This window comes from Meles meles, chromosome 15, assembly GCF_922984935.1.
Source record: "Meles meles chromosome 15, mMelMel3.1 paternal haplotype, whole genome shotgun sequence".
NCBI lineage: Eukaryota > Metazoa > Chordata > Mammalia > Carnivora > Mustelidae > Meles > Meles meles.
Window position 1 is genome coordinate 15038447 of NC_060080.1, and position 27311 is coordinate 15065757.

Sequence of the window (27311 nt, forward strand, 5' to 3'; positions counted from 1 at the left end):
CCAACATCCACTTATCCAATACCCAGCACAAAACCGACCACACAGATGGGGAGCAAGCAGTAAGCCAGTGTTCAATGGAGTAACTATATTTCATTATTTATTTAAATATCCTTCAGCAAGTTTCATAGTCAATTTCTTTTAACTCCAGATGCCTGGTACAGGACCTGAAACTCACTGAATTTATTTATTGCTAAATAAATGAATTATCATTTTCTATTTTCGTGATAGAAAATAAATATTTTCCATACATTCAATAAACATTTGGTATGGGGTAAGCATAGTGTTAGGTAGAGGAGATACAGAAATGAATAAGACATAGATCCTTAAGAAGCTCAAAATCTTGTGGGGAAGACAAACAAGAAAATCGATAATCATAGTGGCCAGTAAAAAGCGATACTGTCAATAGAAGTGCACCAAAGGTATTTTAAGGGTGCAAAGGAAGAGCACCAAAAATGGGTACCTAACTCCTTTATGTATAGAAAAAGAGTCCCATAGACGAAACTTCCATCATAAAGTATAAAGTTCTTTTAAAAAGTTTCTATAGAGATTGTCAGGAGGAAGAGTAGGTAGCACAAGAAAAATTACACTTTCCAGAACATCAGTTGCATACTTTTTCGTTTTAGCCTCTGGACCTCATGAAAATTTGGCATACAAACTGAAAAAAAGGAATTTTACAGGATATGTATGAAACAAAAATGTTGAGTCCTTGGCGGGGTTTACTGCAGACCAATGAAAGAACTGTTTGTTAAAATTTCAGTCAGCGAGACGGCAAAAAAAAAAAGTTTCGAGACTCAAAAATACAAATAATCATGCCCTCAAGTATTGGCCATTTTATGAAGGTGAGGGATTGACATCTGGCTTTATGAAAACAAAAAAAGACTACCTGTAATTAAAGTTACTTTGTGGCTAAACATCATTATTCTATGTTAGAACTTTTTTTTTTATTTAAAAGCTTTTTTTTTTTTTTAAGATTTTATTTATTTATTTATTTGACAGAGAGAGACCACAAGTAGACAGAGAGGCAGGCAGAGAGGAGGGGGAAGCAGGCTCGCCGCCGAGCAGAGAGCCCGATGTGGGACTCGATCCCAGGACCCTGAGATCATGACCTGAGCCGAAGGCAGCGGCTTAACCCACTGAGCGTCCCTTTTTTTTTTTTTTTTTTTTAAAGCTTTTTTTTTTTTTAAAGATTTTATTTATTTATTTATTTGACAGAGAGAGACCACAAGTAGACAGAGAGGCAGGCAGAGAGAGAGAGAGGGTAGAACTTTTGATATCAAAAGAAAAAGCATATAATCTAAAGACTGACAGAATTCACATCTTACAGACTGTTATGTTTCTAACAGAAGACATTCATGTAACAAGAATCTGTAAGAATTTCAGGGAAGACTTTTAACAAGGAACAATAACATATACATGTGTGCATATATGTAAACATATAGCTAAGTAACAATGAACATAAGACATGAAGTTGAAAAGTTTCACTATATAACAGTGAGTTACCAAGACCCTGAACAGAGAGCATAAAATCTCTGAAACCAGTATTTCTCACATTCGCTTGTATCACCCAAAGAGTTTAGCAAAATATAGAGGACAGACACTAACATTTGATTAAGATTGAATATGAAACCTAAAAAAAAAAAAAAAAAGAGCTCTCAGATTCAGAAAATAATTCAATGGGTTTTCAATTTTTGAAATCTATTAACTTTTCTAATGCCATATCCAATAAACTATCATACTTTAAAAAAATGTTACTTTTGGAAGTTGCAGTGAAATGGCAACAAAATATTTTGTAATGATTTTTAACAAAAAACTTAGGAGTAAGACGTGCAATTTTTTAATGGTGACTTTCACAGCTGTTGGCTAGAGGGAATTGTAAATCTAAAGGAAAAATGTCTTCTGAAAACAAAATGTCAGGAATTTTTGAAAGCTGTCCTTATTAATAGACTGATTTCATTAGAAAAATCTGGAAAGAGTAAATGCACTTTTACAAGCAGCTAAAGTGTTTTTATGGAAGAGAGGTATTTACAAGCAGTTTATTAATAATAAAAGTGGTTTAACAGCAAAATTCTTTCTATAATCCTCAGTTTATTACAAGCTAATCATTATGCTGCATACCAATTCTTATACAATTATACTTCCCATTGAGAGCAAATGATGGCAGTATAGCGGTCATAAGATTACTGTGGCTTTTAGATACAGTAATCCATAATTTATTCTATTAAACAGGATACTTCTGACAGTGAAGTGGAGCATTATTAGTAATTTTACCACGGTAATAGGCATAAACCGGTGGGGGACTTGGCAAACCAGGAAGAACTGTCATGCTTATTTTGGAGAACAGCGTTTTAATCAGTAATACAATTGTTAGGTTTTTAAATTAGCGTTACAAATAAAATTTGATTAAAGAGGGAATAGACATTAACATTTCCTTACCAATATCAATATATTTGGGATCCAAAGGTGTGCCAATAGAATTACAAAGAACTAGCACAAACTGTGAACAAAAAAACAGAGTATCAGAATTCCTGCTTCTTTACCATAAAGGAAACAATGCTTAAGATATCATGCGTATCTCTTTAAAGTATCACAACTGGGAAATAACTGATAAAACTGTTAAGTGCAAAGAAGATAATCTACAGCGTTAAACATAAAGAAGCATGAATTAAAATTAAAATAAGGCTGATTTCTCAAGTCAGTTCAAAACCAGTTCCAACTAATGGAGCACTGTGGTTTCTAAGAGGCCACCTAAGAAACACAAGTACACTGACCACATTTCATTATTTATACTCCTAAAATTCCTCATCAGCTGTAACCTCAAAACTCATTTTCAGCCTACATAAGAACTAATTTGTTACCGTTGCACCAAATGTTCCCATCTCGTTCTCCTCCTTTGAAGCAATATAAAAAAATTCAGAAAAAATCAGTTAACTCAGAAAAAACATAATCCAATCTAGTGAAAAATGATTTACAATGCCCACGAGTTAGCACAAACACAATTACCAGTAATTAATATTAGGGAAAATAATCAAGTATAATGCACACTTTACACCATATTATTCTAAAGTGATCATTTCATTTTTCTTACTGTTAGTCACCTTTTCTATTATCTTGTGCTAAGAATACTGTTTTTACTTAGATGTTCTCCTGAAAAGAATAATGATTTCAAATAAACCAATTCTCTATGTACTATTTACAGTCTTTCTCTTTCATTTTTCAGCTTCTCAAGTAAAACTTTAATTTCATAAATATAAACTAAATGGACCTTTATGCATTGTTGGTGGGAATGCAAACCATTAGAGCCACTGTCGAAAACAGTACGCAGGTTCCTCCAAAAGTTAAAAATAGAACCAGCCCATGACTGGGGACTTGCACAACTGAGTATTTACCCAAAAAATATAAAAACAAGAATTCAAAGAGATAAATGCACTCTTAGTTTACTGTAGCCCTATTTACAATAGCTAAACTATGCAAGCGGCCCAAGTCTCCATCAACAGATGAATGGATAGAGAGGATGTTGTGTATCGATACATATGATGGAATATTATTCAGCCATTAAAAAAAAAGAATGAAGGGGATGCCTAGGTGGCTAAGTGGGTTAAAGCCTCTGCCTTCGGGGCACCTGGGTGGCTCAGTGGGTTAAGCCTCTGCCTTCAGCTCGGGTCATGATCTCAAGGTCCTGGGATCAAGCTCCACATCGGGCTCTCTGCTCAGCAGGGAGCCTGCTTCCCCCTCTTTCTCTCTCTGCCTACCTCTCTGCCTGCTTGTAATCTCTCTCTCTGTCAAATAAATAAATAAAATATTTAAAAAAAAAAAAAAAAAGCCTCTGCCTTCGGCTCAGGTCATGATCCCAGGGTCCTGGGATCGAGCCCCACATCAGGGTCTCTGCTCGGCGGGGAGCCTGCTTCCCTCTCTCTCTCTCTCTCTGCCTACTTGTGATCTCTCTCTCTGTCAAATAAATAAATTTAAAAATCTTAAAAAAAAAAAAAAGAATGAAATCCTGCCATTTGCAACAACATGGTTGGAGCTACAGAGTATAATGCTAAGCGACATAAGCCAGAGAAAGACAAATACCATATGATCTCACTCATATGAACTTAAGAAACAAAACAAATGAGCAAAGAAAAAAAAAAAAGAGAGAGAGACAAACCAAGAAACAGACTGATGGAGGCCGGCTGGGGGGATGGCTGAAATAGGTAACAGAATTAAGAGTACACTTGTCGTGATGAGCAGTAGTCATGTATAGACCTGTTGAATTGCTATATTGTACACCTGAAACTAGTATAACATTGTGTGTTAATAATACTGGAACTCAAGTTAAAAATTTAGGGGCACCTGGGTGGCTCAGTCAGTTGAGCGTCTGACTCTTGATTTCGGCTCACGTCATGATCTCAGGGTCCTGAGATCAAGCCCTGCATCAGGCTCCATGCTGACAGCAGAGTCTGCTTGAGATTCTCTCCTTCTCTCTCTGCCCTTCCCCCCTTCCCCCCACCACCCCCCCACCCCGCCCCATTCACATGCAGGCACACAGGCTTTTCTCTCTCTCTAAAAACAAATAAATAAAATCTTTTAAAAATAAACAAAATGAAAATTTGAAAGAAAAAATAGAAGAATGTTTAAAAAACTTTTTAAGAAGCTAAGGGACAAAAAATTATATCAAAATATAATTTATTATTCCACTACTTAAAATAAGCTGATTTACTGCCATAAAGTACCACAAATAACTTGTATTTTTTAATCCACATATAATCTACATGCTCAAGGCTAAAGAATGAAGTAGTTCCATAAGACTTCTTACTAAAAAACAAAAGTGCCCCCAACTTCCCATTTTCTGCTCCTGAAGCAACAATTTTCAGCTCCTTTAATTCATCCTTTTAATATTTACCTCCACAAATCTAAGCAATGTGTTTATGACGCTACGTCTTGTTTTGTTCAGTTTCAGTCTGGGACCGTCTCGGACTTCCTATCACAGAGAGGTAGGCAACTCTCTGTCAGCCCCCTTCCCAGCCCCCAACACAGGGGCGCACTCCTTTGCCTCCAGCTTTCCACCTACCATTTTGTTAGATCAGAATTGTAGGGGTTAATATGGTCATTACACTCCAAATAAAAAGCCTCTTTTTAATTAAAAATCCACTTAATTAAAAAATTCATTTAAAAAACATCATTTTGACTATACAAGTGTTATTCACCGCTGAGTTGTAAGTATGTCACGATTTCTTCTCCTTTCAAGTGCATTTTGCTTTCCCTGTGGTTGGTAATTGTCTTTATTTTTTTCTCTTTGCTAGGTTTTCTGTATTGGTTACTAACTTAAGTCCCCTCTTAAGGGTTCAACCACATTAAGTGTTCCATTAATTTCATCTTGAGTTTCCTCTGGAACCCTGGGACACACTGTCATCTGATGATACCGCAGGCGTGCCACACACTGTCAGCTGGCACCACTCGTCACCCCTGCTCTCCGGTTACCAATTTCTTCCTCTTGCTTGGTCTCGTCCTCATTCTGATTGGCCATATCCTAAAGTAACTAGAAAGCTGGGAAGGTAAATTTTTGGTGAACTTGTACATCTAAAAATGTCTTTTGCTTACCTTCATTTTATTTTATTTTATTCACACAACACAGAAAGCTGTATTCATCCACACCATTCCACAGAACGGCAGGCTCACTTTAGTATGCTGTCATCTTGGGCTTCTGCCCGTTCTCTCTCAATCCATTTCTGTTCATCCTGTTTCTTTTGCTCCTCAGCTGCTCTCCTCTTTTCTTCTTCTGCCCCAGGTTTCAGGTAACTTGAGCTTGGCTCCATAGGCAACTCCAAGAAATCGGCAGAGTAGTGGCTGAGCTTGATGAGCGAGAGACACGCATGGGCGACATCATCTCATTCAAAACCTTCACGCCAGAAGGACAATCTGTCTCTCACCTTCATTGTAATTTATAGTTTGCTTAACATACAGAATTCAAGATGGGAAATCATTTTCCCCCAAAATTTCAAAAGCAATTCCCCGAAGTATCGCCATGGACAACTTGAGTGCCATGATGACATCTGACCCTGTTAAGTCTGTTTTTCTGGAAGCTTATGAAGGATCTTTCTACCCCCAGTGTTCTGAAATTTCACAACAATGTGCTTGATGGGGAAATATGTTCATTCGCTGAGCGAGGCACTTTCAGTCTAGAAACTCAAGGGAAATTTTCTTGGATATTTTCTTCAGAATCACTCTCCTCCACTTTGACTGTTCACTGAACTTCCAGGTCTGGTCTTCTGATTTTCGTATCTATTCCCTCATGTTTTCAATTTCCTTGTCTTTTTGTTCCACTTTACAGGAGTTTTCCTTCATTTTATCTTCAAACTCCTCTGCCAAATTTTTCATTGCTCTTATCATATTTGTAATATCCAAAAACCTCCTTTTCTATAGCATCCCTTCCTTTTTATGGATGTAGCCTCTCTTCACTCTAGGAAGATAATCTGAAGTGATTCTTCTGCATTGTTCTTCTCCCTGCAAAGTCTCTGCTTCCTCCCAATCCTTTCCTCCTTGTATTTATTTCTTTGTGTCTATTCAATGAGATGCTTTTCTCAAATGTCTGATAATCCTTGTCTATCTGCTTCGATTTAAGAGAAAGACACTGAAAAGCTGTTTGAAATCTATTTGTTTATGAGTGAGCCCCATGACTCTGGTCTTCACCGTAAGGTGATGGGGCAGGGATCTTTCCTTGGGGACTCCTCCATAGGAGTAACTTTAGGTCTTTTCTCTTGAACTGGTCAGATTCCTCAGACAGGATTCTTTACATGCCTTTTTTTTTTTTTCCCCTCTCTCCTTCTTGCATAATCTCTAGTACTTCCAAATTGTTTTTCCATTTGTTTCTTTCTCCTACCAGGTACTATTAAGTCCTATCCTGTGTTTCTTCAGGATTCTGGGATGAAAACCAGTTACTTCTTTGCTTTCTCCATTGATGACTTAGGATTCAGTTTTCTTAGGTCTGCTAAGGTCATTACCACTAATCCACCTACTCTTTAACCTCCAAAACTATGTTGCCATTTCCTCTCCCTTTCTGGTCCCTATGGGCTTATGACTTTTTAAAAAATACTGTTATTGTTGTTTTGTGAGTTTCAGGAGAGAACAGAGCCAAAGGTGGCTGTTCAAACGGCCTCCTTAAACTAAAAACTCTATACTTTTTAATGGGATAAAATAATTTATAACCCAGCCAAAGACAATGCTAACCCTTTTTTAAAAAATTTATATGCTTCTGCAAATATCTGAATTGTTAGCATACTTTTTAAAAAGGCATTATTTACATTATTTATTTTACACTCTGACACATTGATTTTGAAAGCACTATAATTCCAAATAAAAGTATATTTCTCAATATACTCAAAAGCTACCCAAAATGTTATAATGGCCATCGTTACATAATTTCTTGAGCATTTATACTAGACATCTGGATATTCATTTTTTCTTGTGGAATTTTAACTTGGAAAAGGATTATGGCACTCGAAATATATTTTAAGAGAAAAAAGCTTCCATACTGAACTGGTCAATATGAAATGCTAATGGATTAGCTGACTGGAGGGAAAAAAAATGGGACAGAGAACCAATGGAGCCACATAATTTTTCAAAACAGAGGTCTAGACAGACAAGGCCAGTAGACCCAATACTTTGCTGTACCTACCAGTACAGAGGCTATGCTGAAGAAGGTAGAGGTCAACCCATCTTAGCTTTAACATAGAAACAAACACCCACCTGAGGATGGTTTTCATCAGCTTTTGTAGCCAAAATGCAGAAATCTCCACAAGTAGTAATTGAAATGAGACTCTTCACGTATTTAACATATTTCTCATTGTTTTTTGTATCCCAAAAGATAACACAATACTCTGGACGATCAGGTCTGGTATAAGCATAAACGACAGTGTTTGAGCAATAACCCCACTAGGAAGAAAGGAAGGAGCAAAGAACAGGAGGGAAGAAGAGAGGGGGAGAAAGAGAAAAAGAACATTTAACACTGTTAAAGAAACATCTTATTATATACTGTAAATATGTGGTTTTTTGATGCTGACCAAATATCTTCTTCAGGAATAGAAGATAGAAGGACTGAACATTCACCTTAATACCTTTTCTCACTAAAATAACAACAACAACAAAGATCTAAAAGTAATACAGTTATCAAACAAAGAATATACTACAAAAATAAATTTATTTTAACTTTCTTTATTTTCATTTGTAAGATTTAAGCTTCAGTGGTGAAAAGTTCATATTTTTCAATACTCATTAACAGCTGCATGGGGGACAACAGGAAAGCATGATCCCTGTCAAAAGTTTAAATTCTGGGTCCCCAAGCCAAAATTCAAAAACAGATGCCTTGCTTTTTTTTTCCCCCCAACCACATTTTCTACATTTGATTTTACCAAAGTAACATGTGCACATAGTTTAGAGTCAAATAATTCTATGTGGTTAATTTAAAACAAAAATAAAATGCAGACCCCGCTGACTAATTTCCTCCCAGGGGTAGCCATTTACAACTCTGAGCTTTGACTGTTTTGTTATTTATCTCCATATCATACACGTATTGATGGCGGAACTTCAGAACATAATGGAACTTCTTTCTCTTGGCTAACTCTCCCAATATATTCATACCTAATTTTTAATAAATCAGCATTCAGAATTGATATTATTATGACTGTGTTTACTATTCAAAACTAAGGCATACTTACTTTTTATATCACGATTATTTTTTCAAACAAACTTTTTACTTTAAAATAATTTTAGATTTATACAAAAGTTACAAGGGTAGGGGCTCCTGTGTGGCTCAGTTGGTTAAGTGTCCGTCTCTGGATTTCAGCTCAGGTCATGATCTCAGGGTTACGAGATCCAGCCCCGGGTCAGGCTCTGCACTGGGTGTAGAGCGTGCTTAAGATTCTCTCTCTCCCTCTCCTTATGTGCCCCCCACTTGCGCATGCTCTCCGTCTAAAACAATTTTTTTTTTAAGTTTTTTTTTAAGTTTTTTTTTAAGTTTAAGGATAATACAGAGTTCCCTATACCCCTCTCCCTATTGTTAACATCTTACACTACCGTGCTACATTTGTCACAACTAAGAAACCAGCACTAATCCAGTCCTACTAACTAAACTTCACACTTTATTAGCTTTTTCTTAATATCCTTTTTTTGTCCCAGAGTCCTATTTGGGATGCATCATATGTAGTGTCAGATCTCCTTAGACTCCCCTGGGCTGTGATACTTTCTGTCTTTCCTTCTTTTTCATGACCTAGACGGTTTTAAGGAGGACTGGTCAGGTATCTGCAGAATGTCCTTCAATTCGGGTCTGATGTTTTTCTCCTGTTTAGAGAGGGATTTTCAGTTCTTAGGGAGATCATCTCATCTGCCACATCGGGAGTACATGAGATCCACGTGACATCGCTGATGATGCTAGCCTTGATCGCCTAGACAAGGTGGTGTCCGCTAGGTCTCTCCACAGTAAAGTGACTTTCTTTTTTCCCCTTTCCATAGCCTGCTCTTCGGGAGTGAGTCACTAAGTGCAACTCACGTTCAAGTTAGGGAAGCGGGGGACTGGAGGGCATAGTATCTAAGTAATTCGAATACTTCTGTAAGATTTGTTTCTTCTCCTCCATTTATTTATTTAAATAATTTATTTTAGATCAGCTCTTGCTCATGGACATTTATTTTATAATTGGTTTTATAATTTGGTTACCATCCAAAGTTACATCATTTATTTGCTGCTCAGGGTGTTCTGGTTTTGGCCATTGGGAGCTCTTCCAGGTTGGCTCTTGGTCTCTTTGATATGCCCCATCCTGCTATTTTGAGCACATCCTTACCTTCTGGCACTATCAGAGACTCCAGGTTCATCCTGGATTTTTCCCTCTCCAGTCCTAAAGTCAGACAGTTCTCCAGAGTACTTTGCCTTTTAAAAATGAGATAAGTTTTTCATAACAAATATTCTTAGTAGTTTACCAGATTGATTAGCCTCATACTTCCAAATATGTTTTGGGTCAAGTGTTAAATTTAAGATAAGATATTGATTAGTATTGGGGCACCGGGGTGGCTCAGTCGGTTAAGCATCTGCCTTCGGCTCAGGTCAGGATCCCAGGGTCCTGGGATCAAGCCCTGCATCAGGCTCCCTGCTGAGTGGGGAGCCTACTTCTCCCTCTCCCACCCCCCTGTTTGTCTCTCTCTCTCTCAGAAATAAATAAATAAGTAAAATTTTTTTTAAAATATTGATTAGAATTATGCTGTTTATTCTCATTTTCCCCCTTCTGATCCATTCCCTCTCTCTGATTTTCTTCATCCTGCTGTTCCCTGGAGACTGACTTCTATGAACTCCAACACGTGGGCTACCTTGCCTTCTGGTTTCCAGTTGGGTCCAGCCAATAGAAGGCACCAGCAGGTAGAGAGATGAGCTGAAGTATTTCCTCCCCAAAAGTGTTTCTACCCAGCCAGCCGGCAGAGGCTGTGCTCCCGCAGGATAATTCCTCTTGAACAGACACAGCTCTAGTGGGTTCCAGGAACAATACTTTCTTATCTTGCCCACTGTTGTTAACCCCTGGATGCCTGCATTGTCATCCCTTACTGGACCCATTAGCCATACCTGTACATCTGTAATAAACCCTCCATCAATCTCTCTGCAAGTATTCCTTTGAGTGTGCCATCTGTTTCCTGCTGAGACCCTGACTGTCCGGAGTATTTTATTAATTACTAGAGTATTACTAGTAGGTAGAGTATTCTAGGAAAGTTTTCAGGTTCTAAAGTCTTTACACTAAAAACGTCTCCTTTCATCTGGTGTCTAAAATAAAGGGGCTGCAAACACATGCAAGAAACAGACATTATACTTAGAGCTGTAACAAAATTCTTTACTAAAAACAGCTCTTTTTTAAACAACTGCTCACAATACTCACCTTATAATCAGGTCGAATGTTTGCAAAATATATAAACGAATCGACAGCTAGTGCAATTTTCAGTCCTCCTCCTTCCCAAGATAGTGCAGACATCTGCTTTCCAGGAACTTTTAAAGTACCTAAATGCTGAAAAAATAATTATGTTTAATCTAAAGTATCACAATTAAATAAAATACAAATTACCATCAATTACTTCATAGGAATTAAAAGTTTATAAAAATTATTTTGTGAAAGGTTACTACTCACTTTAAAATCATTTTCCTTAAATTTTTAAAATGAAAAGCGTACTTATGAGAGGAGAAATTTACAAACCAAAGCAAAAGAATTCAATATTAAATTTCATCAAGTCTAAGATGCCAGAGACCTAAATATGCATATTTATGTACAACTCAGGAAAGAATAAAACACATTGCTAATTAAAATAGGATAACTTTGATTATAAGATGCATTCCAATTCTGGAGTTGTAAAAAATTCTACTTCTTGGGGGCACCTGGCTGGTTCAGTGGGTGGTTGTGGGTTCAAGCCCCAAGTTGGGTGTAGAGATTACTTAAAAAGAAAATCTTTTTAAAAAAATTGTGCCTCTCGGAATGAATGAATTATTGTGGTAGTAAATGCAATCTTTTTTTTTTTTTAAGATTTTGTTTATTTATTTGACACAGAGAGAGAGAGAGAGACAGCGAAAGAGGGAATTCAAGCAGGGGGAGGGGGAGAGGGAGAAGCAGGCTGCCACTGAGCAGGACCCCGATAGGGGCTCAATCCCAGGACTCTGGGATCATGACCTGAACTTAAGGCAGACAGACGTTCAGGCACCCCTGTGGTAGTAAACGCAGTCTTTAAGTCTGGCCTCTCTTTCATGCTCCATAGCCAATCAGTCACCAATTCCTGTTGCTTTCGCTCCCATCTTCCTCCTTTCCTGAATGAACTATGGTAATGGTCTAACTGCAATCTTTGCCTTTTATCTCTTTTCTCATTCCCAGCCTCTACCACCCCAAATTCAATATTCATTCTACTGTCAACATTACCTTTCTGGAACACAAATCCAATCATATCTTATCCTGCTTTAAAAAAAAAGTTTAATAATTTTAAAAATCAATAGCTTCCCACCATCACATTCTTTAGCAGAGTATACAATGCCTCTTCCCACCTGGCTCAAAACTATACCCTTTGGCTCAGTACCTCACTATTCAGCCATGATTCCTGTGTTCTCCCTCATGACAGTAATACTGTCCCTCCAAACCTTGTCCTGGGTACATCCCTTCTGCCTGAAATCTTCCTTCCCTCTCCCCACCCCTTCCCGGCCTTACTCTCCCTTGTCCTCCTGGAACATGGTCTCCATCTTCCAAGATGCAACTTTAATACTGTTTCCTGCCTTCTCCTTCCTTCTACAAGTCCAGAGAATGCAGAAAGTGAGCTACCAGAGAGCACTAACTTCATCATATTCACATTTATGTCCCTATCCTTTAATAGACTGGTTGGTAAACAGGTACTCAATAAATATCTATTAAGTAAATGAATGTATCATGCATTCAAATTAATGTCTTCATATGTAAAGACATGCTAGATACTTTTAATTACAGAATCAAACCAACTCACAGTTTTAACATAATAGCCCATTTTATGGCTAAATTAACAGGTGAGTAAATTAATACAAAGACATTGTAATGTGGCCATGAAAAGAAAATATTATAAATCTGTGCTTTTTTGACAGACCCAAGAATTTTAATATATCATACTGGTATCCCTCGTTCTTAAGCGGATATGCTCTGAAGTAGGGTTTAATGTGTTAAACTCCATTTTGCCAGGGAAACCGATGGGGGTAAAAATGTTTTAACCTAGGAGGGTCCACTCTATCTGTACTGCTGCCTGCATGAAACCAAAGGGAGCGAGCAGGCTCTCCCAGCAGCACTCGTGGTAGTGATGAGCCTCACCGCGAGGAGAACAAGGCCAGCCAGGTGATGGCAGCAACAAGGAGAGAAAACCACTTGCAGTAAGTACTCACTAAGCACTGGGGTAGGCATTTTCTCATTGTTACCTCCTGTAATCTCTACAACAGTGCCATGAGGTTTACCCGTATTTCAGAACGTAAGTAAACTGAGTCTCAGAGGTGAAATAAGTTCTCCAAGTGAGACAACACTGTGGAACTGGGATTCACAACCAAAGCCAGGCCAGCCTGACAACCAATCACGTGCTCCGTCACCCCCTTCCCTGGCTAAGACCACAGTATGAAAACCAGAAGACGCGGGCCTTCAGAATCAAAAGCAAATTCTTCCCTGAGGTTTCCTTCAGTTTAAATCTTTAGATAATAACTTCCTTCCAAGTTACTTTCCCTATTTTAATAACATAGATCCAAAATAAGTCCCCTATATATTCACTCATTCAAAAAAAAAACAAAAAAAAAAAAAAAACAAAACTAAGTGACTAATATACCTTAAGGAACTATGCTAGATACTTTTAATTACAACCATGCCAAACCAACCGACAGTTTTCAATTTGACACACAAAACACTGTTTTGCAAGATAAAACAAATAGGCCTTAGAATCCATGTTTTTCTATTTAAAAAAAAAAAGGCTGAACTAACAAAAATAAGCAGATAAAATAATATAATGATAAATAAGCATGGCTGACAAAAATAACCAATAAAGAGCATGAATTAAGAACAAATTCAGATGTTTAATAGTTAGGAACCTTGAGAACTATACTCCTGTTTTCTCTTAGGTTTTAACAGCTACCAGAAATATAATTCGTTGGCAATATACAATCTATTCTCTACATCACATTCTACTGGATATTTTGAGACATTGATTCAAAAGCATGAGCTGATACCATTTCTTACTCTCACAGAAGTTATTAAAATGTATTTTAAAATATTAAAACAACTGGGGAAGGTTTTTGTGTAGCAATAACAGGTATTAATGAAGTCTGTGGTGAATTTATAAAAACCAATAGGGACTAAATAGTCGAGAAACAGAAAATAAAACATAAAAAGTTACTTAAGCTTAGTAGTAAGTTCTCAGTTTCTTTAAAATTCACAACATATTAATTCTCCTATTTGATATTTTCTAGTAGTTCTTCAATAAAATGCTCCTTAAAAATTAAATTCATTAGGTGCCCCTGGGTGGCTCAGTAGGTAAAGCAACTGGTTTTGGCTCAGGTCATGGTATCAGCGTCTTGAGAGAGAACCCTGCTTTGGGCTCTGGAGTCAGCACCGAGTCAGCCCGTCCCTCCGCTTTTGCCCCACCTTTTCTGCCATGCACGTTCTCTCTCAAATAAATAAATAAATAAAATCTAAAAAGAAAAATGTAATACTACTACTGAGAAGTGTAATACATGCATTTATGAAAACAATGCTTTTATTTTAATGCAGCATCACTTAAGATTAGTTATTAAGATAAATTTTCTTAAAATAGTTGGCTATTTATCAACAAATTAAAACTGCTGGAAGTCTGAAGGAGGGAGGGGCGCCTGGGTGGTTCAGTTGGTTAAGTGTCTAACTGGTAATTTTGGCTCAGGTCATTATCTCAAGGGTCCTGGGATCAAGCCCTGCATCAGGCTCTGCACTCAAGCGAGTCTGCTTGGAATTCTCTCCCTCTCCCTCTGCCACTCCACCAACTTGCACGCTCTCTCTCAAATAAATAAATAAAATCTTAAAAAAAAAAAAAAGTCTGAAGGAGAAAGAGACAGATAGGTATGTTTAACATCTATTAGAAATCACATTAAAAATCCAAAATATTAACCCGAAACAATGAAATTATATTAAAAACAACTGAAAAACCAGCTAGGAAAAAAGATGCACATTCAGATCACAGAAAAAATATTCTAAATAACTACTGTACAGCGATTTCTTAGGTGAAACAGCTCATTTTCTAAATGACAGAGCATATTTGATAACATACAACTATCAAGACTTACAAATGAGGATATTATTCAAAGACAAGACCCATGATATTCTATCGTTTTTACTCAAGAAGACCCTTTCCAAAAATATGGCAGGTTTACACCACAACCTCCATTCTTTTTTCCCCTGCCTTACTCACTACGCAGGAAAGGAAGAAGACATCTACCTCACCAAATGGAGTGTAAAACTGCACGGTGTTTACATCTTTATCCTGAGTGACAACCTTCTGGGAGCCTGCCACAGCCAACACGCTGCCGATGTGGTTCCACTGGATACTCACCACATACATGCCGGTGTCGATCAAAACAGGATCTACTCAAAAAGAAAAAAAATGAGGTAATTGTGGTAAAACACTTAGCCTACAGAACTGTATAATCTTCAGAACAATTTTAAAACACTTTTTAAGTTCTCCACATTAAAAGAAAGAAAGAAAAGAAGAATTACATACTTTGGTCATTCTCATGCCTCATGATTTGGCACCGCCCATTGTCAAAACAAATCGCCAGGCAGGGGCAGTCTGGCTCCACGTAGCCTTCCGTGCCATGGTACCAATGAATCCCGGCAATACTGATCGCTCCAGTGACGTTCACCAAGCAATTCAGTTTCATTTTCATCTAAAGAGAATCAGGTTAATAGTTCATCTTTTAAAACCCGTCACCTTAGGGTATTGTAGAAAGAACACTGAAAGTGGGATTTAAAAATGTGATTTCAAATGCCAGCCCTGCGGCTTACTGATTTATCAACCCTGGGACAAACCACTTCAACTGAGTTTCAGTTTTTCCCTCTTGCAAAATGAGGATTAAAATTCACAGAAAATTTATGAAACTAAATGACAAGAGGTATATGAAAGTACCTCAAAAAGAGCGAAGCATCCTGGAAAAGTTGGCTATTATCACTTCCACCAATGAATAGATTTACGTAATGTCCTCAACCTCACGACAAACAAAACTGCCCCATAAGTAAGATCAGAGATCAAACACAGCTAAATCTCACAAACCCAAGAGTTTTTCTTGAGATCATGCTAGGTGAGTCTCTTCTATTTTTGCCTGCTTCCCAGGACCTGATTTTTTTGTCCCTTACTGTTGAAGTCTTCCATTCTTTTTACAAATAGCCTTGAGTAGTTTGCTACAAAAATATCATTGGAAAAGAATACATATATATCATTGGTATCTCACATAAACTTAGCCTTCTGCTATTAGAAGACACAAAGATTAAACTGTACCTCATTCAACTCATTACCCCTCAGCTTCAATACACTGAAATCTTGTCCTTCCCAGTTACCAAGAATTCCGAACTAAAAGCATTAATTTACCTCGAAGTAACCCAGTCTCTTTTAATTAAGAAATCTAAATGGGAGAAAAACTGAATTGAAGACCTTCTTGATGACACAAACCATCATAATAAATGTATACATATATGAATGATACATAAAATAATCATATAAAATGGTGTAACCAAAACTAATGAATATATGAAAATATATGTACTTACTATAAAATTCCCCTGATTATCATAAATGTGTATTTCTCCATTTGCCATTCCAAAAAGTAGGATTTTACTATCTGCAGACCATGCTACATGGCATAACTGTATACCCTTCAAGTCTTTTCCCCAAATGCGATTCCCTAAAATAAAACATAAGACATAAGTTCAAGGTCATGATTCTCCAATAACTGCCCTAAAAATATGTTTCCCTAAAGAGAACTCACATTTTTCACAGCACAATGTATTTGCTCAATTTATGCAGTCAATAAATATTTACTGAGCACCTATTACATGCCAAACACCCTACTAAATATTTGAAATAGCATCTGTTTCCAACTTTCCCCCTTCTCTTCAAAACTCTAATCTAGGACCTTACTCCCAATTAGCAGATGAATTCATCTTCAACCCTGGAAAGAAAATAAAAGCTTTCAAAAAAGAAATCCCTCATTTCCACCTTCAAACATTCAGGACAAAACTGAATCCACAATAACCCTTTCTGCTTTGCCCCCCAAAACAAAGTAAGAGGTGTATCTCTAACCAGATACCCATCTAGGGTGAATCCCTCCACCTACTCACTGGTCTAAGCCCTTCCTAGCTTTGAAAGCTCTATCTCCACTGATTATTCACATTTTCTCTTACTCTTCTCTCCAGGCCCTTTCATACAAGTCTTTAAATATACTCGGATCTATCCTTCTTCGAAACTACCACCTCAAATAAAAACAAACAACAAAACAAAGAACATCTCCCTTAACCCCAAGTTCCCTTCTAGCCACTACCCTATTTCCACCATTCCTCTCCCAGCCAAGCTTCTCGAAATAGTTCACACCTGCAGTCCCCATTGCCTCACCTCCCCCTGAACCCTGAGCCCAACCCAACCTGGTTTCCATCCTATACGTCCCTTGAGATGACCTTCAGGAGGTCCCTAATGGCCTGTTGCTAGGTCCACTGCAGGCTTTTCTTTAACCACCCCTTCCTTCTTTCTTGGTTTCTGTGCCTTCGTTTACTCCTTTATCTCCAACACTTATGTTGCAGGTTCTTATTCCACAGGTAGCTCCTAGGTTTTTCATCTATTCCAATGGTTTAAATTACCATCTACATGCTGGTGATTCCCAGAAGTATGACTCTAGCCCAGATGCACACATGTAACTATGGTCTGACATGTCCTACAGCATGACAAAATCAACATGTCTGAAAATGGAATGCTCCCTCACAACCAGTCTTTCTCCCACATCCCTTATTGTTTTTTTTAAGATTTTATTTGTTTATTTGACACAGAGAGAGAGAGAGAGAGAGAGAAGAGAGCGAGCATAAGCAGGAGGAGTGGGAGAAGGAGAAGCAAGCTCCCTGTTGAGGAGGGAGCCTGATATGGGGCTCCATCCTAGGACCCTGGGATCATGACCTGAGAGGGCAGACACCTAACCAACTGAGCCACCCAGGCATCCCTCCCACATCCCTTATTTTAATGGCATTGGCATTTGTCCAGTTGTCAAAGCTAAAAACCTGGCTACTACTCTAGACACTTCCATACCCTCATCCCCAAAATGATCAACAATGAGGCCCTACCTATTCCACCTCCTAAGTGGCTCCTGCATCTGTGTACTTATTTCCAGCCTTTTCATCACTACCCTGGTTCAGTCACCATCTACCACCACCTCTCACCTGAATCACCATAGTAATTTCTAACTGCTACACCTGCCCCCTATCTTTCTTTCCTCCCTCCAGTCTTCATGTTGCAGTCACAGAGATGCTTCCAAAGAACAAAGGCGATCACCCTGCTCCCATTCTTAAAAGCTTTCTTTGGCTCCCTAGTACCCTTAAATTTAAATCCCAACTCCTCACATAGCTTATGATCTGCATAATCTGGCTTCTGCTAATGTCTCTAATTTCATCACACACAACTCTTCTCCTTTTAGTAATACACTATACTGACTCTCAAAATTTTTTCAATACCCTAAACATGGCTAAGTTCAACCCTTGAGGACTTCCTCAAATGTTACTGTGCCTAATGCCTCAGCACACATCACCCTCTAGGATGCCTACCCTGATCCCCTCAAGCCTGGGTTAGATCCTTCTATTGTATATTGCTGTATTTTTCCCAGTCTTGGCACTTACCACAAGGCACGGTAATGCCTGGTTACATATCCATCTCTCCTGCTCTAGATCTGAAATATTTTTTGTCATACTTAGTGCTTAGAACTATAGCTGTGACTTTGTACATTCTCAGAAGCATTTGTGGAATAAATGAAGTTACACTTGAAAAAAACAAATGGAAAAATGAAAATCATTTTGAAATAAATTCTTTCTCTAGAGAGTTTCACATTAAAGTGAAGGTACAGACTCTCAGAAGCCCCAGTTATCTAAATAACTAAAATTTGAAAAACACAGGTTTTAAAGCTATAAAACACAAGTAACAATAACATGCTCAAGTCTCTTAAAAAATGACCAGATGATCACTTTACAACATATAAAAATATCATATCATTATGCTGTACATCTAAGACTAATGTTATATATCAATAATATTCAATGGTTCAATTTTTTAAAAATAACCAGAGACTGTTACATCCCTACATACTTTTTGAAACTAAGATCTACGTATTTATAATAGCCTCACAAGTATAAAAATGAAGTATAACTAGGCAGACGTATTTAAAATAATCCTGAAAAATTAATTTGCTCTTTTTTCAATGCCACTCTAGGACATTTTTTAAAAATAGATTTTTTTACTTGAGTATACGTAAAAATAAATGTTTCTTAGGGGCACCTAGGTGGCTCAGGTGGTAGAGCCTGAGACTCTTGCTCACAGGGTTGTAAGATCAAGCCCCACGTTGGGTGGAGGGTTGACTTAAAAAAATTAAATCTTAAAAAAAAATAAGTGTTTCTTGAACATCATCAAATTGTGTATCAACTGTTTTCTCTTTTTATGTTTACTTTTCTGTCAGAAAGCTAACATATAATTAATTAAACCTCTAAAGACAAAAATGTCAACCAAATCTTGATCTTAGTTCTATGTACAACAAAGCATTACCATCCACCGAACCGACGATCACAGCCCCGTCTTCGTATACAATGCAGATTTTCTGTCCATCGGCGTTCCAGCTCATACTTCGAACCACTGATTTATTTCTATTATTGATCATCTCTTCATACCAAGAGCCTTTTTGCACAAATTAAAAAAAAATTACAAGTTAAAACTTTCACGTAGTTGAAAACATTCCATTAAATACACTGTGGAATAAATAACTGCAAAATTTTCTACAATCTGAGACATTAAGCTATAAAACCTTCAAATCCCCAAAAACAAACAAACAAACAAACAAAAAACCCAAAACAAAATAAAAAATTAGCTGAGGCCTTGACCAACAACTGCTTCAAAGATTATCACAGAAAACACAATAAACGCCCACATTTTCTTTCTTTCTTCCTTTCTGTCCATTAAAAAACAAAACTTTATTCACTTTTGACAGGCCAAAGTAACTGATTTTTATCAAAACCTAAAACTTCAGATGATAACCAAGGAAAAAACAAAATAACCACAATAATTTTATATGCATGCATAAACTCTCTAATGACTAATTATAAGCATATTAAATACAAGTACATTAGGTAAAACTCTAAGCCTATTTGAAAAAAATTTTTCAACAGTTCAAATCACTTTAGTGATTTCACACCACTAATGCTGAATGATAAAAAACATTCTTACACACAGAGCTGGAGTGACAGGTTTCAAAATGTAACCAAATGTGAGGCAAACCATAAGGTTATTTTATTTTGCTTTTACTTTTTACTGCATTTTGGTATCAGGGATTCTGGCCCTATAACTAACCAAATTATCCCATAATTTGAAATAACTAGTCGAGGAGGGCATTATCAGAGTCAGGATTGAGGCCCGGAAAATACCCACTTTGGAAAAAGACAGTTTATCCTAACCTCCTGTACTCTCATATTCTACTCCCTGCACAGACATACACGTGCATACATAAACTTTGAAAAACATAATACATGTACAGTATATTTTTTAATTAAGAATTTTAAAATGGCATACCCTGAAAATTTTCAAAATAACACACAAAAACTAAGGTAGACTTCTCATTTAAAGATGATGGCTAATTATTCTTTCTCTTGGGAAAGAGAATGGGTACAGTGTCTGTACCCATTTTTGTACTCTGATTTTGGCTTTTACAACCTCTGTTCAATACAATGTGTACAGCCATTTGTGAATTTTTAGGGCATCTTTGATATTTCTTCATTGTCCATTAGGTGAAATCTGAACTTTGTAATGGAACCATCAAGGTCAAATAGGATCTAATATTGGTGTAGAATATGTTTCATGAAAGGTATTTGAGATTATCTAACCTCGGGGTCTGGTTTAAAAATAAAATAAAAATTGTGTTAAAAAAAAAAAATAAAGATGATGGCTATAGGCCCCAGAGATCATGTATTACGCATTATTTTCTGGTAATAGTGATGCACCTAAATTAATCCTTCTCTTGCTCTCTCTTGTAGGCAAAAGGTACAAATCATGAGCCAGCTGTCAGAGCTAAGATAAAATCTGTACCCATGAAAGAAAAGAAAGCTAAATGACTCAATAAAGAGAATGAACTATTTATTGCCCCTGACTTCTTACTAAATGTTTTTACCCACTGGACTAACTCTAGTCACTGATCACACAGAGAATAATTCTTATTGGAAACCTGGGGAGGAAAAATTATCTCAAGTAGAAACTATCCTACTAAGAGCCTAAGTTCATTTTGGAGATAACCAACAGTCACCCAGTTCACTTTCCTCATACAAGTTCACAGTTCAAACAAAAAATAAAGTTAAAAGGAAAAGTAGGCAGCAATAAATCCAGAAATATCACCCTGTGCGGTCAGGATGAATTCCTACTGCTGGTTAAAAGGAGCCTGTTTCAAATATGCTGTTTCCCCGTTCAAACACTGTAACCCAGACTCCAAACTGTGGAAGGTTCCATAAGCTCTCCTGGTATACCTTTATATAACATCCAAACAATGATAAGCCCATTTTGATCACTGGTAGTCAACTTCTGATACTGTTCATTCCATGTTACAACTTGAACAGAACCTAAAAAAATTTATAAAACAATTTAGAAACAAAAAAGGCTATAACTTCAAATTTGTATTTTTATAATAAACACCAACAGCACATTCAAATCAACATGGTTCCTACGCAACTAACCACTCTTTAATAAATCACTCAAAAATATTCATAGGATGTAAAAAAAATATATATTCATAGGATGTAGTCGCTATTGTCACTCATTTCCCACAACGTGTGATACTAATTTTCATGTTTGTTCCTATTTTAGGCCAGCAGAGGCACCTATTACGGTCAGATACAAGATCTGCCATTATCTGATGACAGAAACAAATGTAAGATTTACCCAACTGGACTGACTCCTATGGATACTAATGCCCAAAGGACATAGGATTTTTTTTTTAGGGGGTTAAGGGGTTGTTTGTAGTTGGTATATGTCCTAATTTCTCTTTTCCCCCTCTTGTTTTCCATTCTATTAGTAATGCACTCTTTTTTTTTTTTTTAAGATTTTATTTGTTTATTTGTCAGAGAGAGAGAGAGAGCGAGCACAGGCAGACAGAGTGGCAGGCAGAGGCAGAGGGAGAAGCAGGCTCCCTGCCGAGCAAGGAGTCCGATGTGGGACTCGGTCCCAGGGTGCTGGGATCATGACCTGAGCCGAAGGCAGCCGCTTAACCAGCCACCCAGGCATTCCGCACTCTTTATGTTCAGTTAGCCACTGTATGGTACATCATTAGTTTTTGATGTAGTGTTCAATGATTCGTTAGTTGCGTACAGCCTTCAGTGCTCATCACAACACGTGTCCTCCTTAGTACCCATCACTCTGTTACCCCATTCCCCCATCCCCCAATAACACACTTATGAGCATATATTAAACCTCTCGGTTATATGAACAGCTGAGTTTTTTTTGCTTTGTTTTGTTTTTAATCCCTAAATACTTTAGTGTTTATTTCCTAAGAAGACATTCCCTTTCATAACCACATGATAAATTAGTGAATTTAACACTGATACAATATTATTATCTAACCGTAGTCCACATCAAATTTTATCAATTGCCCAAATAATGTCCTTTATAGGTGCTTCTATTTCTCATTCCTAGATCCAATCTAGGATCATAGCATGCATTCAGTTGTCATGTCTCTTTAGTCTACTTTCATGCAGAACCATGCAGTCAGATTCTAAAAAAGGATAATACTCTATCCATAGACAAATGACAGTATTTTTTAATATATAAGGTAATACCGACTCTGTTTTAGATTTACTGAAGATCTTGCTTAATCATGTAAAAGTTGTTGAAGGACTCTAGGCTCAATTAATTAATTATAGCTCAATGGAAATGATTACTTTAAATATTACCATTATTAAAAATGATAATACTTCTGCATTAAGTAGATGGTTTCTAAATGCCTAAAGACTACTCAAATATGATTTTTAAAATTACATGACTCACCACTATGGCCTTCGAGAGTCTGATTCATAGAAAGGTTACTAGGGGCAGCAAGACCTCTCAATTTTGCATCATCTAGGGGAAAAAAACATTACAGCAAATACATAAAAGTAACAGATTATAAGACTTTGACATGTCTCGCTTATTTTAAAAGGAGTTCCTATTCCTGGATGATATTTAAAAGTTTTTTTTTAAGTATGCCTCATTCTGATCTACTTTGCTGATCCTATGCTGGAAACATAGGACAATATGTACCCCCCGTAAAGATATTATTCTGGCAAAATAAAGCAAAATGTATTTAAAAAATTGGTTACCCAACATATTAAATATATTAGTAATTATTATTACTACTTATTCCTTCCCAAAATATCATAAATAGAAATATTTATGACATACAGACTGAAAACTCTAAAGTATAAGAGGGACCGGAAAGCAAAGACTTTGGAAATCAGTTTTTATCAGATTTTGCAGAATCTTTTATTTATTCATTCATTCATTCATTCACTAAATGTCTACATTGTGCCATGCACTGTGGAAGCTTCTGAATATAAAATGATAAGTGAAATAGTTATAGGAGTCCCCCCAGAGAGCTTGTAGTCTACTGAGGAGACAGAGATACTAAACACACACTCACCCACCCCCATAAACATGGATGCATATATGTAAAATTACAAATTAAGGAAGTAAAGCCATAATAAGAGATAGTAAAAGAGGGAGATTAATTTAGATTGGAGGGAGGGAGAACCAGGGAAGGCTTTCTGAAGAAATTATATTTAAGCTGAGACTGAGGAATAAACTAGAGATGGAAAGAAAAGTTGGGGAAAAGAGGGGGAACATGGGGAGTGGTCCAGACTCAGAAATAGCAAATGCAAAGGCCCCAGGGTTGAAGTGTAGAACCTTTGAATCCAAAATGGAATTTAGCTCAGCCGTTTATCTTACAGAAGACTGAACTAAAACCCAAAGATGTTCACCAACTTGCTAAAAGTCACTCAGTATGGCAGAGCTGAGATTCCAATTCCAATCTCCTCATCTAGATCTCCGATAGACCGGGAATTGTCTAGCTCTCCATTCTAGAGTAACACTATGGATAGTAAAGGAAATGTGAAACTGTTTGCTATGATTCCAGAGAACCAAAAAAAGAGAAAGCAAGCTGTTATCACATGAAACTGATGGACAAAAATGTTTTTAAAAGTCTCGTTTTCTCTTTCTGGAAACTAGGTGAGTGATTATTAACACATCTGAGAAGCAGAAAGGATGATTCTTCTTCTTTCTGAGAAGCAGAAAGAAAAAGCAGAGAGGATGATTTAGCTGCAAATAATCTGACAAAGTGTGAGATTTTGCGACCTTACCGAAATGTGGATTCACATCATTTTTATTAGACCAAATAACAGAGCACAATAAACAGACAAGAACAAGGCAATATAGTGACTTAGCTCTCATTCTTCATTGTTTTTCTTTTTCCATCAAGAACTTCAGCAAATATTCTCTGAACTTTACTGCAAAAATACTCTACAAAAAACACCACTAAGTGTTTGGGAGTTTGGGGGTGGGGGGGTGTTTGCTTGTTTGTTTTAAAAGAATTAGAATTGCATACTGACAAATACCATAAGCAAATCTCACTGAACAAATCATACTAGACAATCTTCCACCAAGTTCAAACATTTGGGCTTGTACTCATTTACCTGTCTGTGTCTCTAACTTCAAAACTTTCAGTAATCCATCTTCACCACCACATGCTATGAAACCCTGGTCCTTGTTCCAAGATACACATTTCAGCTTCACGTTATTGGGAATGGCAATCTGAAAAGCAACCACAACCACTTTCACAGCTTTTCACGGAGGACTTGGTTAGTGACTTACACTAACTGAAGGCTGAAGAAAATCCCCCCCCCCCCAACCCCAAGAAGAAAAACGGTCCTTCTTGCAGAGTGTGAGCTGTGATGAAAATGGGCATGGCAAGATCCCCCGAGCTGCCCTACCATCTGCGAAAGAGAGAAAAAAAGTGCACACAAGAGAAGGACACTGACTGCGGAGGAACCCAGTGGGGAGTCACCGATGAATGTTTTATAGGAAGGAAGAGGGAAATGGAGGTATAAATCCAGACCATCAGTCCATATTCCCTTTCCATATACAACGCTTGGGCTACCCTTTTGTTATGACTTTTCTCTTGCCCGGCAGCCCATGGCCATCCAAAGAATTTAAGGCACCTGGATCGACAACAGATAGAGGAAAAGGGTGGAGAAGCACGCAGCGATCTGCCTTGCTGGCTTCCCAAAAGAGACCCAGCCCCGGGCAGGAATGGGAGAGCTGTGCGAGAGGGCTGCTGGCTCCGCCGAGAATAAACTGGGGTTCGGCACCGTCCGAGGCCGGACGAGGCAGGAAGGTGGGAAGCGGGCAGGCGAAGCGGGATCAGGACGCCGGATTCCGCCGGCAGGATGCGGGAACCGCCGGCAGGATGCGGGAATTGCCCGCTGGACGCGAGGACCAAGGGGAGGTAAGGGCGCCCCCGGAAAACTCACTTTCTTGCTCAGGTAAAAGAACATTCTGGGAAATCCGAGAGGACGAGCCCAGCCGTCCAGGTCCGCCCAAGGAAGCCTGTTTTAATTCTCCAGTTGCGAGTACCAGCAACTCTTGGGAGCGCCCGTCACCCTGGCAACCACAGCCGCCGGGTCGCATCCGGGGCGCGGAGGGACACTTCCGGCTCCGTTCGCTCCCCGCCGGGCGTCGTGCGCCTGCGCAGACATCGGGGGTCTTGGAGGGACCACAGACGCGGGCCTGAGTTCGTGGTCGCGCTCGATCGCTCGGTTTCTGGGCCTTTTTGCCCTGCGCTTGCGGGCAGGTGGGTGACTCAACGCCCTGGCTGGTCGCCTTAGCTGTCCTCCTTTTGATAGGCTCGGAGGACAGGTTACACCTCCGATGGTTGCCGTGAAACTTGCCGGAGGTGTCAGTATCAACTCAGGATCAAAGGCGCTCATTCAGATGAGGTCACGATGATTGGGTATTTTGTAAGCCCCAAAGTCCCAGCATTATGAAAAGGAAAGGCATTTACAGTATTTGGTGGACTGGCGCTTTCTGCCAAATGAAGGCGCAATCCTTCCCCTACGCCTTCGGGGATTGGAGAACCCTCTTGCCAGATTGTGTTCATTCTGTTTTAGAACTTTTTAAACAGCTTATTTAAACTGTTACTGCAGTCCAGTGGTTCATGAGCTTTGGGCCTTTGCGGCATATAATTGCCATTGGGGCATAGCCTTCCATTTTTGAATCATTAAGTTTGGTGTTTGGTATTTTCTCGCCGGAGGTCGACTGTTTAATATTCTCTTCTTCTCCTACCTTAATTCTTCAGTTCTCCCTTGTCCTTTTTGAATGGTTGGAGAGTTACAAAGCACCGCAGTTTGGGCACAGGGCAGAAACTCCCATGAAAATTATTTTAGTTTCGCTCATCTTTTAATTTATATCTGATTTTCCCTTTTACCATATTCTGCGGCTCCTGCTGTTGAATTGCATAAGCTAGCTCGTAACTTATGCAGCAGCAGCAGCTAATTCCCCCCACCTAGTCTTTCCCCATTCCAGGCAAATAATGTTCAGATCTTTGAAGTGAGTCTGTTGCCTCACCCAGCACACTCAAGAATTGACAATGGTCCCAGTGCCTTTCCCATCAAATCTAAACCTCAGCTAAAATTAGATTTTCCTTCACTACGGTGCCCCCATCTAAGCAAGCCAATATGCTTTGTACGTCAGAGGCCATTTTATATGTCCTGTGATGTTGCTACCCTCTCTGCCAATTGTGCCTAGCCAAATGTACAAATCAGGTCAGCCTCAGAAATTACTTCCAAACTTAACCGCCATCCCATTCAGATAATATATTTGTTTTTTTTAAATGTGTATCGTTTTTCAAGGTCAGACTGTAGATTCTGAAGATATGTTGGCACCGGTGCACAATGAGCTCCCTATACTGGGCTCATGAAACAAATCAGAATTATCTAAGCCATGGATTCCAATCAATCAGTGAAGTATAAGAGATGAAACTAGAGATGGTCGCACTCTTGAAAAATCACCTCTTTAAGTACCTTCCCCTAGTGCTTGCACATGGGCTGTCATTTATTCCTTCTGTAACACCGTTTGTCTGTGATATATTAATAGATACTACTGATCCTGTGTTGAAGTTTGGAAAATAATACTGCTTCGAGTCGCCTTTCAAAAATGGTGAGAAATGACAGTGTATGTTTCATATAATAGACACTGCCTTGATGTATTTATTTTTTGTTTCTTCCCTTTGAAGTTTCTTTTTAGATTTTTGACTGATTTTAGGTTTACATCTAAGTTATATTTACATTTCAAGTGCTTATATTTTTATACTTCATTATTTTATCCAAATTTAGATAATTTTGTTTTACTCCCCCTCCCATAACATTCTTGATAAAATCCTATTTAACCTGAACTTACATTTTTAATCTTAAAAGTATGAGATTAAATTAAAGGAAGAGTTTCAACATTGAGTCCTTTGACCAGAAATCATCATATATTCAATACTTGTTAATTCA

At 38.0% G+C, this 27311-nt stretch overlaps 1 protein-coding gene across 2 annotated transcripts in view; it reads right to left on the reverse strand.

The window, feature by feature from the left end:
* Positions 1-25420, reverse strand: part of WDR35 (WD repeat domain 35) — a 65190-nt gene extending 39770 nt beyond the window's left edge. The window contains exons 1-12 of one of the 2 annotated variants that reach the window (XM_045980040.1): positions 25290-25420; positions 24453-24570; positions 22774-22845; positions 21261-21353; positions 19300-19428; positions 16278-16411; positions 15235-15400; positions 14953-15098; positions 10890-11015; positions 7726-7911; positions 2856-2888; positions 2434-2494 (exon numbers count right to left, since the gene is read on the reverse strand). In XM_045980040.1, the coding sequence (XP_045835996.1) occupies positions 2434-2494; positions 2856-2888; positions 7726-7911; positions 10890-11015; positions 14953-15098; positions 15235-15400; positions 16278-16411; positions 19300-19428; positions 21261-21353; positions 22774-22845; positions 24453-24570; positions 25290-25313 (1288 nt within the window). In that variant the 5' untranslated portion in view covers positions 25314-25420. The remainder of the gene's footprint in view (positions 1-2433; positions 2495-2855; positions 2889-7725; positions 7912-10889; positions 11016-14952; positions 15099-15234; positions 15401-16277; positions 16412-19299; positions 19429-21260; positions 21354-22773; positions 22846-24452; positions 24571-25289) is intronic. The other variant, XM_045980041.1, reaches the window with a different exon arrangement.
* Between the last annotated feature and the right edge of the window lie 1891 nt (positions 25421-27311).